Genomic DNA, 14,560 nt, shown 5'->3' with positions numbered 1-14,560 from the left:
CTTTCTCTGTGATGTCCCATTAATTGTCCTCGGCTCCTTAAAGCTCCCAGCGGAGCCAGGCGCACCACCCCCAGGCCACGAGGTTGCAGCACATTAGCTCAAATCAAAGCTAATTAGGTCTACAGCTGCAGCACCGACTGTAGGATTTCAGAGGGCAATGAGCTGAAATGAGCAGAATGCAAATGAAGAAGAAGAAGAAGAGGAAGAGGACAGTAATTGATACTCATTTGGCTGGGACTTTATTTTTTTACAACCCACCGTGGACACTGTGCGAGTGAAGCGTCTCACTTAACTCACTTAACGGCCCTCGCTGCGGAACTGAAAGTCACAGCCGTTTTGGAGTTGGAGGAAAAACAGAGGAAAAACAGACTGTGCCACGGTGGGGAGTGGGGGGGGGGGGGGGGGGGGGGAGAAGTTAATTAATGGACGGAGGGAGACGGGCTGGCGGGTGTGGGGGGGTTGAGGGGGGTGCAATTTGGGCATGCTTTCACTGCCAGTCAACCGCTTAGGGGCACTACTGGTGGGCGACTGCATGGCAGCGAAAGGCTGCCTTCACGTCCAACTGGATGCCCCGTGGGAGAGAACTGTCTCAGCCAATCAGGCGACAGAACTCAGCCACTCTCTGTTATTAGATGTGAGTCCAGGGCTCAGCGGTGGTGGGGCACGAGCCATGATGATTCCTGGATCTCCGCTTAGCACAGGGAAGCAGGAAACAGAACCTCACAAGCTCTTTGAGGTCTTCTTGAGACTCCATTGCATAGCTGAGCTCTGGTACATGTAGTGTTCATCATGAAGCTCCCTTAGGGGTTTCCTTCCTGTACCCCAGTGAATGTCAAGGGGTGGTTATGCTAACGCTCAGCCTTCTTCTATATGTGTGCTACGCAACTAGGCATTGGCCAGGGGAGTTTCTCTTGCGGGTGCGGACCCGAGAAACGACCTGAGGAAATAATAAGCTGCGACGCATGACTCATTTTTCTCAGGAAGCTGCACTCTTTTGAGTGCTCAGCGGGGAACTGGGTAGTTACAGAAATCAGTGCTGAGCTGACGGAGGCAGAGTTACTGCTGCTGCTGCTGCTGAAAGCCTAAACGGCCGAGAGCCTCTTGTGAAACGGCCTCAGAGACGGAGCGGCGGAATAAGAGTGTCGACTTTCCTCCGCCCCGCAGCCCCATGCAGAGTCGGCCATCAGGAGAACATTTGGAAAACTGGCTCAGAGGCACGGCGAGAGATGACACGTCGTTGCCGGGTAATCTGCTCTGTGCCAGGCCTCGTGGCAGGCTGTGGCATGCCAACTGTTCAGGTGGCGCTCAAAACGGTGCTTCTGATTGAGGCGAGCAGCATTCGGCACACATTACCATTATGACCGAGAGAGAGTAAATGATCGGATGTTATCTGCACGTGCACGCTGACCCTTTCATTACTTCGCCGTTTCAGAACAGTCATTTGTATAAACGCTCTGCGATGGCTCACATAATTTCAGCCATAACCGTAACCGTGTAACTGCACCAGACAGCGTGTTTCTACAACATACGGTACAGAGCTGTGCTGTGGGCTGCCCTCTCACATAGAATGAGCCACCACATCTGATTTCAGCACTGTCAATCAATTCCTGTAATAAGCTGGGCTATATAATGAAGGATGTCCAATGTTTGTCTCTGTGACAGGGACAAACAACAGCTTATTCTAATTTGCACGGAGTCAGCTGTGGAGGAGTTGGGGGGGAGGGGGGGGGGGTACAATTATGTGCCGGGCAAACAGCAGAAAATGACTAGGCCAAATAATCCTCTCTGCTCAATCCCTTTTTAAATCTGCCAACCTGCATGGCAACAGATTGACTCACCACACAGCACATCTTAACAGCATTAGATCTAAGAAGCATAATGGGGCTTGGCATTTGTGTGACGTCTCTGCAGTGTTCAAGTGCGGGCTGTACCCTACCTTTGCCATCTCTTAACTACTATGAATAGTCAATCAACAGGAACTCTGAAAGAAGATTGCTTTCTGAGTAAAAGCTTTCACATTCGGATAGGAGCAAACCCTTCAGTTCTAAATAGGTCTGTTTTGTTGACGAGTGTAGTGCTCTTCCTTATGAAAGGTATGCACACTCAGAGGATACATTGTTGAACATGAATCAATTTCAAGCTTTTCAGAGGACTGGCCAGGGTCTGTATCCCTCTCAGTAGTCAATGCTGGATTGCTTTTCTCCAGGACTAGGCTTATGGGTACATCCACCGCTGTGCTATTGCCCAGTTGCCCCGAATGGAAACTCAGTTAATCACTAGTGACATGCAGAGCAGAACGAGTATGCAGGTCTTGAGAGTTTGGGCTGATTTACTGACACTCTCCAACTCCTTTTCAATACTGCAAACACTGACTTATACTTAAAGGGGTCCAGGAGGTACCGGATCTGAAAATAGGATAAAAAATGAAGACAGAAAGACGATGTGAGATTTAAATGTCAGACAAGGTGTCACGACTGTAACCAATCCAAACCAGTTCCTCCTTTTTAGGAAATGGAAGATATTACCGTGTTCATCATATGTCTTAGCAACAATGATGTAATTTACTGGTAAGATGATTACCATGGAGCAGATCTCATGTCTCAGTTGTCATCGTTTCTCTGTTCCTGTGCTACCAAAACTGAAAACTGAAGACCCTACACTACCAATGACAAATAACTGGGCTCTCAGCTTACATATCTCCTATTTCGTTCATAATACCAAGCTATACCTCCATGTAAAGCAGAGGAAACGGGACAAATACATACACTGATCTAGTGATATTGCTTACTACTGATGGGTATTATTACAGTGGCCTTTGACTTTCATGGTGTGGTTTGAGATCCACCACAAAGAGGCTCTATTTTACAACAGTAGTGAGCACTACCAACAGTGATCAGCTAGAGCAGCATTCATGTCAATACTCTCACTGACAGATGGCCTCCAGTGATGTACTGTATTGCAGGCGATTTTTAAAAAGGTGTTGCTTGAAGAGTGAACCTTTGTATTACTGCAGTGCAGATTGTGTGAAGGTATCAGACAGCAGACTATGTTAACAGAGTCTTTCATCACTATAGTAGTTGAAAAGATGCCCTTTCTGGCCCCCTCGAAACCAGAACGGGGAGAGAATATTTCTTTTTCCACAAGACAGCTCTGTAGTGAGGAGTTCTGTAGAGACGCCAATATAAAATGGCATTATTCATAAAATAAAATTCAAAGTAAAAAAAGTGTTTCACTTCTGTATTCTAATTACTGAAGACTGTCATATTTAACCCTCTGAAAGTGTCACTGGGAACTGAGAAAAAAGCAGCAGAGAGCCACGGCAAAAATAAATCTCTTCTCCTTCCTCTGTGTCTTTCACTCCCTCTCTCTCTGTCTCTCTCCTTCCCTCTCTCTCTCTCACTCCCTCTCTTTCTGTCTCTCTCTGTCCCCCCCCCCCCCCCCCCCCCCCCCTGTCTCTCTCTCTCACTGCTGTCACCACTGGGGGAGGCAGACCGTCGGTGACGAACAGGACAGATGGTCTCAGATGGACTTGTCTGAGACCTCTCAGACTTCAAAATGTTAGCCAGTTCCCAAGAGTCTATTCTCACATCAACCACAACTCACACTCGCAACAAGAACCTTAGGAATGACGTCTTCTTCCCCTACAGAGAAGTCATATTAGCGTAGTGTTAGTGTACTAGCTACTGTGGGGCTGATCATACAAAAATTCTCTGGATGACAAGGAAAGGTTTATGATAAATGAACACTTTCGGACCACATGGAAGTCGTCATCCCTAAAAATGTGCCCGTCCTCATTAGCTCATTATCCATCTCTGCCTCTCTTGAGCTCAGCCGTCTTGCCCTGATATGACTTGCCTGAGACACAGACCAGCTGTGGGAAGGCTTTGGAGACAAAGGAGCCCCAGTATGTGTGGCATGATGCAACCTCTCCTCCATCCCAGCCCTGTTTTTCCCCCTCCTATCGAAGCAGCGAGATAAGCTGAGCTGAGTTGAGCCGAGTTGAGATGAGCTGAGAGGTATTGGCCCCATCAAATCAACCCCCAGCCCCTAATCCTAAATACTGGATGCATCATCACTGGGGTATACATGCTTTCGCTAAACATACCGTAAACAACACTCTTAATCTAGTTTTGCCTTATAGCAGGGGCAGGGGTGAGTCGGGAGATGGGGGGGGGGGGGGGGGGGGGGTTCCGTAATCGCGTGCGATGCCAGCTTGCAGATATCTGGCGAGGTTGTCAGTGGGAGCAGGGAGAATTGTGAGAGCGTGTGTGTGTGTGTGTGTGTGTGTGTGTGTGTGTGTGTGACGACGACTCTTATCTCCCTCACTGTCAGCCAGCTGTGGAATTTCAACTGAGGGAAAATAAAACACCTGCTCCAAGGCTGGTGTGTGTGCTGTGTGTAGCGTGTATCCTCTTTCTCCATTTAAGGCTTCCTGTCCTCGCCGTGGCTCTCTGCTGTAGACTAATAGCACCAGGTCTAAAAAAGGGATGCTAGCGGCCATGCCACACACAGCTGACACCAGTGAACAATACACTCCTGTTTATGTGTGTTACATTTCAGGTGTTAAAATGAAATCATCCACTGATGACAAAGAAGAGCCGCTTTTTCACGCGAAGTCTGACGATACTAACGCCGTCATTGCGGTTGGAAACAGTGCCACATTTGGATCCATTTAATCCGAAGTTCTGTAGATGACAAAGTCTTGGGAAAAGTGAGCAGAAAGCCCCACAGGCTTTTTCCTCAGTGGAAAAGAAGCTATGGTTCATCTTCCACTACACCTGGGTTCTGCAAGTTTGAATAACTAACTCCCTCTCTTTAGCCCCATCCCACGGGGAGTTCAGCGCTCGTATAGTGAGCCACACACTGATCCAGTCACTCTCAATTTGGATTTAACAATTCAACACTCATTAGTGACACTTCAAGCCCTGGCATCCATTGGAATGTTAACAGACCAAAAAGAATGATGCCAATGTAGGCTGGCAGCACCAGGCTATGAATTATGCACATTAAACACCCATCTAAAGTCAAACTCCTGCAGTTCGTCGTGCCACCTGTGTTTTGCACAGCACATCCCAGTGGGTCAAATTGGACTTCTAAAGGTCAGGGCCCATGTCAAATGTCTACTCCGCTCTGCTGCACAACGCCATGTTACAGTTTACGAGGAGAGAAAGAAGCAGGACCGTAACGAGTGCCAGCACCCTGATGCCCGTCTGCTCTCCCGGGCGCCACAGCTTTAGCCCCGAGCCCACTGTGCTGCGGTCTGGGCAGCTGAGGAGGTGTGCGGCTGCGGCGGCGGCTGCGGCGGCTGGAATGTAAGGGAGCGTGGGGGTCTGGCTTGGCAGGTGCTTTCACACAGAAGTCCCACTCACTCATGTTTAATGGAGGGCGCCTCGCAGGCGCTCAGGCTGAGCAGCAGACAAAGAGCTGCAGCAGCGTGTTCCCTGCAGCCGAGTGGCACGTCTCCCAGCGTTTGTTTTATTTTAAATAAAAAAAATCTTGGTCTTTTTTTTCTACTGCAACCACCCCTTCCTCCACCCCACCCATACCCAGCCACCCCTTGACAGCCCCAGCAGACCCCGGGCAGCCGTCAGTGTGCTGACACCTTATCTCACTGCCCCCCCACCCCCACCCCCCACACACACACACACACCCACACACACACACAACCCACACACACACACCCACCCCAGAACCACACACACATACAAAACACATCGGTGAAATCAGCCCGCCATGGTGCCCAGAGTCTGAGCCATTTTCACAGCAATTTAGCCGTCATCTCTTGAGCTGCTGGTCGATTACATCTCAGAAGCCTGTCCGTTTATTGCCTTGGCATTCCAAATGCTCCAGAACACTTAAAAGAAAAGCTTTTTCGACCATCCCTCGACTGTGTGGCGTGTCCAGAACACAAGGTCAACATGACACGAGAAAAAAGTGTTTTTTTCGGCACATTGCATTCCAATAACACAGATCCCACCTTCACTGAAGCGTTTTTATTAATCTTACACGATGGCCTTCCTACACATCATCCCAGCTGCTACCTTCAGTGTGTTTAGTTTGTCCCCACCCTTTCTAATGCTTTCTGGTGCCGTCTACATTTTTCCATAAACACACATAAACACACACAGGCTCTTAGTGCCCCTCCACCCAGCACACACAGGACTCCTTTCATTGCACTCACAGGTTGCAGGAAAAAAAAAATAACTAGCCTACATACAGTATGCAAGGAAAAGCAGGAAAAATAAATCGTCCGTAGCGTATCCAGGATGTGCTGAAAATAAACTCCACTCACCTCTCAGTGTTAATCTCTCACAGTGCCCTTCAAACATTTTAAAATACATTCAAACGTATTGTTTTTAACAAATAGCACATGAGGAAATAATTCAATGACACAACATGCAAACATGTTGGGAGTATGTCGTGTGTATATTGTGGTCACCAGACCTCACAGAGTTAATCATTCAAATGCACAGAGGATTTGGGAAGCATCAGGCCACTTTAAATGAGGAAATTCCTTTTTTGCTGATGTAATGTAGTAGATTCTGTCCTGAGGACAACTGAATTATGAATACATGGATGAATTAATGCTGTATGAAATAAATCTACCGTTTCATTTCTTTCAATCCCACTTCTTCTCATCCTCATTAGTTATACTTAAGTACTTAGGCATAGCTTTGATACGGCCTCAATACACACTAACCTTCGACAGTTTCGGAAGTGCTCATTTCATTTATTTATTTTTTTACTGAGAAAATATATGCAAATGCCAGACGTAAGACTACTGCTTCTGTTTGTCAGGTGATCGTTTCCCTAATCCTCCAGGGCCTCATGTAACTGCATCCTCTGTCCCTGCATCCTTTCTCTTCTGCATATCTTCACCTTCTTTTGCCTGCTGTACCTATAGCTACCAGCACATTAGTGAGGAATCTGACTGTCTCTGCTTTCTATTGCTTGTGCTATTTTCAACAATAAACTAATATGCCTTTTTCATTCACCTATTCTTTTGAATAATAATATCACACACTAATTCTGGTCGGCACAGTGGATGTGTTGTTTGTTAGCCTCAGCGGCATCTGCATATGTCTGTCTGACATGAGATTAGAACTGTTATCTCAACTTCATAAATTATTTAAACTTTTTTTGAAGCTACTCCTGCTACATCTAGCACCACTCCCCTTTTCCATTTGTACTGTCGTTCATCTGCAGTTGCCATGGAAACCATGACAAAACCCAATGGTTTTTTTCACAGCAACTAATTCCCTAAGGAAAGAACCTCCTAAAAACTGCAGCGATCCCACCTTTCCTTCCTTACCAGAGTTCCATCTACTCATCTCGCCACTCAGCCTTCCCTACAACCACTCCTCTATTTCCCTCAATCCTGCCTGTGGTCGATAGGTCTCCCAGCCCACACTATTTACCATAACTGCCAGTAACTCATACTCGGACCATTCATTCACCCACGAACCTGTCTATACATTCTGACCAAGCCACCCAACACATTTTTCCATTTTCGTATACATTTTTTTCAGGTCCCCACATTTTGGTCCAGATAAAATGCAGACTGTTTTGCATCACTAATCGTATTGCCTAAGATGGCTTGTTGCTGTGAATTGTCATATAGGTGTATAATGAGGTGATAATGCCCTTTTTAAAGAGGTAGCTAGCGCTGCTACATGCTATATGTATCAGCCTGACCCAGAGTGATGAATCAGCTGGTCCAAATACCCAGCTTGGTTACACAGACATCTTCATGTGCCCTCCCACGTTTATATAAAATGAGTGTCGTTGATGTTGAACTACTTATAAATAGGATAATGTTGACTTGCCATGGGTCAGTAACTCATTTATTCAATGTACCACAAAAGAGTTTGCAATATATTGAGAAACTGCAATTTGTGGAGATCCTTCAATCACCCTGCATTGCACTCATCTAACTATCAGTCTATCCATGCATTTATGTATCCCCTCATCCTTGTCACAGGCCCCGCCACTGAAAATCAATGAATTCCAGTATGGTGATTATATAACAACTGCAATACAGTGAAATGAAAAGGGCACAGATCATCTGTCTTCCACTTGGACTTATTTGTATTTGTTCATCCGTGGCCTCTAAAAACAACTACAATGTGACCTTTAGGGCTGTCATGACTTCCTTCTTGGTATGCAGGTGAGGAAAGACCTTGTCTCCTGATACGCCCAAACTACGTTCTTATCAGCGCAGTCAAGTGAAGCTCCTCTAATCGTCACCATAGAAACAGCGCACAGACAGGAGATAGGCAGGCAGGGGAGCCAATGATAAGAGAGGACAATGGGAATGTTTACAGGTCGAATCCCTCCCCCTGAGGCTGAGTTACTGCTGAGTCAGACAGCAGTGAGGGCTACAACCTGATGTTCTAATAATAAACCCACAGCTTCCTCCTCAAGCTTCGTTCAGGTAACTTCCTCTGCGTCAACTGCAAAGAACAACAACTTACGGCCTCGTTTCCGAGACCGCACGGGGAAGCATACGTAACAGCAAGCCGCAACAACAAAGGGTAAAAAACTATGCCAAAGCACTGCAGTAGGCTAGTCAACTACTCCAGAGGCCAACCTCAACGCAAAACCACTATGCCTCTGTGGGACCCCTGTGGCTATGTGGGTTGAAGCCTTAGTCAGCAACTCTGTTGAGGGCTACAGCCTCCTTTGGGGACAGCATTGTTGGTTGAGGCCCCGTTTTAGTTTGAGGTCATTCCAATGCTTTTATCACTGGTGACCTGGGTTGCAGAGAGATCCTATTCCGTGACAAAGAAAACTAGTCAATGCTCAACCACAACAAAATTAACGATTGTCCCCCAATGACAGGCAGTTTGTTTCATCTAACACACACACAATGTTCTACCTAAGCAGATCTGGAGTAATGATGTATGGCTTTATATAAGGCTATATATTAAAGATGAGATATATGGCTTCATCCAGTGCTTTACAGTCACTGCAGCGAGGCTCTGCTGAAGCACAAGGCTGCTTTGGGTTTCTGTGAAGGGCATTTGAGAGCCGCCTTAGTAGCTTGCGTGACAGTCTGTACCAGGCGGGTAGGGGTGGTCATGTTTGCCGAGTGTGAGCATGAATGTGTCTTTGATATGAAATACTACGCTAAACATTCTTCTCAGTCGCACAAGTAGCCTCCTCTGGTGTGAAATGATCCTTTCACGGGGGGATCAGCCGCAGGCTTAATAGGCTTTGTTATGGATAATGTGAAGAGATGCTGGGGGAGACATCCATTTTCTTAATCCTGAAAAGTTTCAGTGTGGCTCATACAGAGAGTCACTGTAGAGAAAATGCCACCATTATACAGTTAAACATCCCCACAGATGGAATTTTTGCATAATCCATGTGGCGTTTGATTCGGATCATCAGCTCAGACAAAGTCCCACAAATTTGTCGTGCACCCCCAACCCCAACCCCACACAACAACACAGCACTGAATAAAGAAATGCATTTAAAGTACGTTATACATTATATAAATATAAATTACGCTATACCCACGGACCATATCATGCAGGAGCAGTATATTCCCATCCAACAATTAGATCACCAAGTCTACTCATTAAACCATTTTCTCTTTTACTATATTCTGAAATCCTAACAACATAAACATGCTGCCAACTTAACTACATATGTCGTGGTTTGCAACTAATCTTTTGATCAGGAGCATAAGCGTAACATGTTACCCTCACTGTCAGAGAGACAGCAATATAATTTGATTTATGACTTAATGGAACCATTTCTGAAAAGTGGCTCACCCAAAACTCCAGACACTACTTAACGGACATGATCCATGGAGGGCCAATGTTCCATAGCTGCTAATAGAATCATTAATTAAGATGATGGCAGTAATTAATCTAATGTTAAAAAACACCTGATTTGATGTAGAAGCTTAATCAACCCATGAGTAGGGCACAGCATGAATACAAATGAGCGTCAAGGAATGTAGGAACCTTTTACCTGTTATAAATACCATAACTTGATAACGTTATACTTTTATTATAGGCTAACAGACAGGTGTACAATGTTATTACAAAAGATTATAAATAGATAGTTATTCGATGAGAATTAAAGGACAAAAGCAGGATTATGACTGTAAGGCATATGACTTCTGGTAGTTCTACTAACTAGCAGATTGTTCCGAACTATGACTGATACTTTCTTTGAGTTCTACATGTAGGCCTACATCCTTCCTCAGTGCATGACTTAACTGCATGACGGTGAGCGATGCATCACTGTGACACTGTGTCATGACCAGGTGAGACAGCAACTCTGAGCTAAACCTCCTCTTCATCCCCACCCTTCACACGCCTGTCCCTCCTCTTCATCGCTTTCCGTCTGGATTACACTGTCGCGTCTTGCTTATGTAAGGAACTACGTTAGACTAAGCACTGAAGTCCACTCTACTCCCTGCACAGATAACATTCTCCCCTGAGGCACGTATTAAATTCACAGCCTCGCCTGTGGTCATGTTTTTCATCGTGATTATCATCCACATGTGGCACGTTCTGTAACTTTTTTCTCGTTCATGGAAATTCTCCGGCAAAGTCTTCAAACAGTGCCGAATTATCGGCATCTCCTAAAAGATTTGCAACACATCCAATTAACTGCAGAATGGCACCGTAACTCTACTCACCACTGAACTCTCTCTCAGTAAGCGAAAAAAAGTCTATAATTTGTTTCAGTCCTTCAGGGAGGACCGGCACATTGATGTGGACTCGAAAGGGGCATTAATGAGATCTCACTCTCCGTATCCCGAGGCTGGGGATTCCTCTAAGCCCTGTCTCTCCAAATACTTCTCTAATTCCAGATCAGCATCAGCAAAGAGCTTCATGGCACAATCCTTCCCATTCCACTTCAGATCAACAAAGTCTCCTTTTTTTGCCATGCATTCAAAACCAGAGCAGCATGCATCATTGCAGGCATGCATCTCTGAACAGTCATCTCACTTACATTTACTTACTCATCATACCTTACATTCACACCATAACAGAATAGTGCTGCCTGCATGCTATTTATCAATGTCCAACACAAAGAGGAAAATCAAAGTCACAGTCTTGTGTTCTAAATTCTCTTTCCTGGATGTGATCTTCTTGACTCTGATCAGTCAACCACTGCCATTATCAGTTAGTTTCCAAATAAAGTACGTACAGGCCGTCTCTCTGTCTGCATAGTTGGGATGTGAGGCTTCTCCTCCATAAATAAATAAAACACAGCCCTATAATAAAGATGCTTTAGAGAGACTGCTGTCTAATTGGCTGGAGCTCTGTTCTTTGTGCTTTTGTTCGTGCACTTGAGAGAGGCCTACACCGCATCTATTCCTGTTCCCGGGGAAAGGGACAGTTTTTGAAGTGAATCCCTGAAGACTGGGGGTGCTGGGAGCGCATTGTCTCCACCTCACAATCAAGAATTTCATTTGCTCTCTTCCATCATTGTTATTCCCCCCCCCCCTCTTCTTCTTCTTCCGCTGGCCTGCGGTTTAGAAACAGCACACTCAGGCAGGCTGATCATGCGGGGAAATCTGTTAATTAACAAGGTGCTGAGCTCATGGCTTTCATAGGAGTGAGCGAGCCTTTTAAGTCACCTCTCTGAAGTTTAGAGTGAGCATGCTGTGGTTCGTACAGTCTTTATTAATACTTCAACCCAGCAAGGTTGAACATTGGAGGATGTGCCACAGCTCTCTCTCTGCATGCTACGTTAGTATAGAGTAGAGGACGTGTTAACGAATGGTACCCCTTTTTCGGCTGAAATGAAAACAGCAGCCATTTCCACAGCACAGTGCCATCTCAGCTGGGTGTCAGCGGCGAGAATGGCGAGTAGACGGATGGGGGAAGTTTCTTTCACGGGCCTGAGCTGCTGAAAAGGATGGCCGTTTGGGGCAGAACAGCTGACCTGAACACGGGGAGTCAGCAGAAGTCCTCTCCATGCCCCACTGCTTCTCACAGCCCATGAATTTAAAGCCGCAGAGACCTGCCTTCAAGGCACCACAGAGGAGAAACACTTCAAAATGCCCACAGTGAGAACTCACTCTGACTGAATAACAAAAAAGTCTTTGAATGTTTTGGAAAGTCGTAATATATTATTCGTTATTCCTTCAAGGCAGAGAATACAAAAGAATACTGTACAGTAGATTAGTGATACAGCCATATTAAAGGCCACTGAACAGTCTTTCTTCCACAACACGAATGGGTACAGTGTCATTTAGAGGCACAGTTGGTATTCAAATGTGGCAGTTAGTTGCAGTAAATCCCCTGCTCAAGCTGACAGGCTATAGTACATGATTGGCAGGCCACTGGGAGTTGAATCATACAGGGGGTCACAATGCAAGGGCAGGCACCTTGCTGTGCCAAGGTTGACAGAACCAGCTACTGTACGCCACCTGCCCTGCCCTCACACTGAGTAGGCTACGGTAGAAAGTCTTAAAATTAGCCGTCAGACCGCAGCAATAATAGCCTGGCGTATTAATAGCGTTTCTGCCAGTCTGTCCGGAGAAATTGTAACTTAGATTCTATTTTTTAGACTGGATAATAGAGTGAAGTTGGGCTGGCTCATGGTGTGATGCTTTCCTATAGGTATAGATTTCAGACTACATATTACTGCCAATATTGAGTCAATTCCACAAATACAGCGATATGAAAGCCTAAGGGGAAGATATACTGTGAGCTGTAGGAGAGGGGGCATACAGTGTAGGCTACTGTTCTGAAGCAGTAAGATTACTAATTTCTATCACCACAGTAAAATCTAAGTATCTTCAGACAGTAAGCAATATAATAGTAGAGTTTTAGATAACAATGACACGTTCCGTGTTAACGTTTGTAATTTTGTAACGAGCCAAGAAGGTTCACGATACAGAACACTTCGAATCTGACAATTAGACGTGATGAGATAATGTTACTATGAACACAAAAACGCCTACTGTACAAAGATGAGACAGGGTTTGACAACAAAGCGTCGCATCAAAATCTGACAATCGACGACAATGTTTTGTAGGCTATAAATATCTGTTTAGGAATTATTTTCAAGACGGGACAAGAAGTGAATGGAATGGAATTAGTATGAAAATAACAAGCGCTGCCTCTTTGTTTTCCCCCATTGACGACCCACTTACCAGTTTGGTAAGAAAGTAGCATAGTCGCGAAGGAGAAAACCTGACACAATGCAGCTATTATGCACCCGTAGTGTTGCAAAAAACTCAGTGTTTTAACGAGGATATTGAGCCAAAAAAATTAAACAATTAGAGGGGGATGCAGTGGAATTCGGGGGAAACCGTTATTCCAGTCTCTTTGTCAGCTGTCTTAACGAGAGCATACGGTGAAGAAAAAACTTGCTCATACACAACAAAGATTTTCAAAAGAAGAGCGCTCACCATAATATGAAGAAGGGATCTCCGTTTTCCTGGCCATTGCACGGCAGACGGCAGATTTCTCGCGTGTCTTTGTTTTTGTGATTGCATATGAGGTTCAGGATGTGAATAGCGCCTCGCTAGCCCCGTCCACGAATATAATGCGAGTCCTTGATTAGAGCAGTCTGGGCCACGCAGCTCAACGTCAGCCGTGTTTACAGCACGGGACAGCGTCATCTACAGTGTGAGCCAAAGCGAACACAGCTCGACAAAACACCGGAAGCCTTCTTAAAGGAGTCGCGCAGGCATTCAAGGCATGAACAATCCAAAGTGTTCTTGCAGAGGCTTTGTTCGAGGACAGCACAAACAAATAGTGAGCTGTGGTCAGACTGCTTTACACTATCGGATACATATAATAGGGACTTATCACAGACAGACACTAACCGTTTTCATGTTATTCACCAATCCGATGTAATCTTTTTAGTCTATAACATTGTGATAGATGCATGATACTGTAATATAAATACTCCCTACACCGTGTGTTATTGGCTATTTAAGGTATCACTCAAAAATACCTGTTCATACAGACTAGACTAGATTTGACGCTTTTACCACGAACATGTACACAGAACCATCCAAATTAAGCATTCTGGACTATGACTGAAGTTTCTGAAACAAAGGTTCACCTGTATCAAACAGCACAACCAGAAATGTCCCACTTATTGGGATGAAGACACCATAAAGTTAAGGCAGCATAGTTCCTAAGTACTGTTAGAAGGCAATATAAGAGTAATATAAAATGGGCCTCCTATTTCTTCCATAAACTACTCAGCCAAATGGCAGCAATGAACCCAAATATCTCCATACCAGTTTAATTGGTAGATACAGTACAGCTGTTTTCAAGACATGTTGCCACATTTCATATTTGACTTCATTGCATTTCATAATGACTTCTTGCAAGTTATAATTATGTCTTTTCACAGAGTTGAAATTAGAGTATGCCATTAATTAATGAACACCCTGCTGTTATTTTAGGGTAAACAGCAACAACAACAACATCTCAGAATGTTCATAAGCTACACGAATAGTCCTACTTTTTCCAAATCAATACAGTTGGCAAGTGTTTAATAGGAGATAAGACAACGACTGCACATAATCATTATCTAAACCTTTAAAAAGCACAATTGTGAAGACTTA

At 45.0% G+C, this 14,560-nt stretch overlaps 1 protein-coding gene across 5 annotated transcripts in view; it reads right to left on the bottom strand.

The window, feature by feature from the left end:
• slc44a5b (solute carrier family 44 member 5b) overlaps positions 1 to 13,602 on the bottom strand; it is a 38,080-nt gene extending 24,478 nt beyond the window's left edge. For 3 of the 5 annotated variants that reach the window (XM_031574472.1, XM_031574470.1, XM_031574473.1), the window contains exon 1: positions 13,388 to 13,601. In XM_031574472.1, the coding sequence (XP_031430332.1) occupies positions 13,388 to 13,424 (37 nt within the window). In that variant the 5' untranslated portion in view covers positions 13,425 to 13,601. Of the gene's footprint in view, positions 1 to 13,387 lie in introns of all 5 variants that reach the window. The other 2 variants (XM_031574471.2, XM_031574474.2) reach the window with 1 other exon arrangement.
• Positions 13,603 to 14,560: the final 958 nt, after the last annotated feature.

Source organism: Clupea harengus, chromosome 10, assembly GCF_900700415.2.
Source record: "Clupea harengus chromosome 10, Ch_v2.0.2, whole genome shotgun sequence".
Taxonomy (NCBI): domain Eukaryota; kingdom Metazoa; phylum Chordata; class Actinopteri; order Clupeiformes; family Clupeidae; genus Clupea; species Clupea harengus.
The sequence above is the reverse complement of the archived record's forward strand: the minus strand, read 5'-3'. Positions and strand labels throughout refer to the sequence as shown.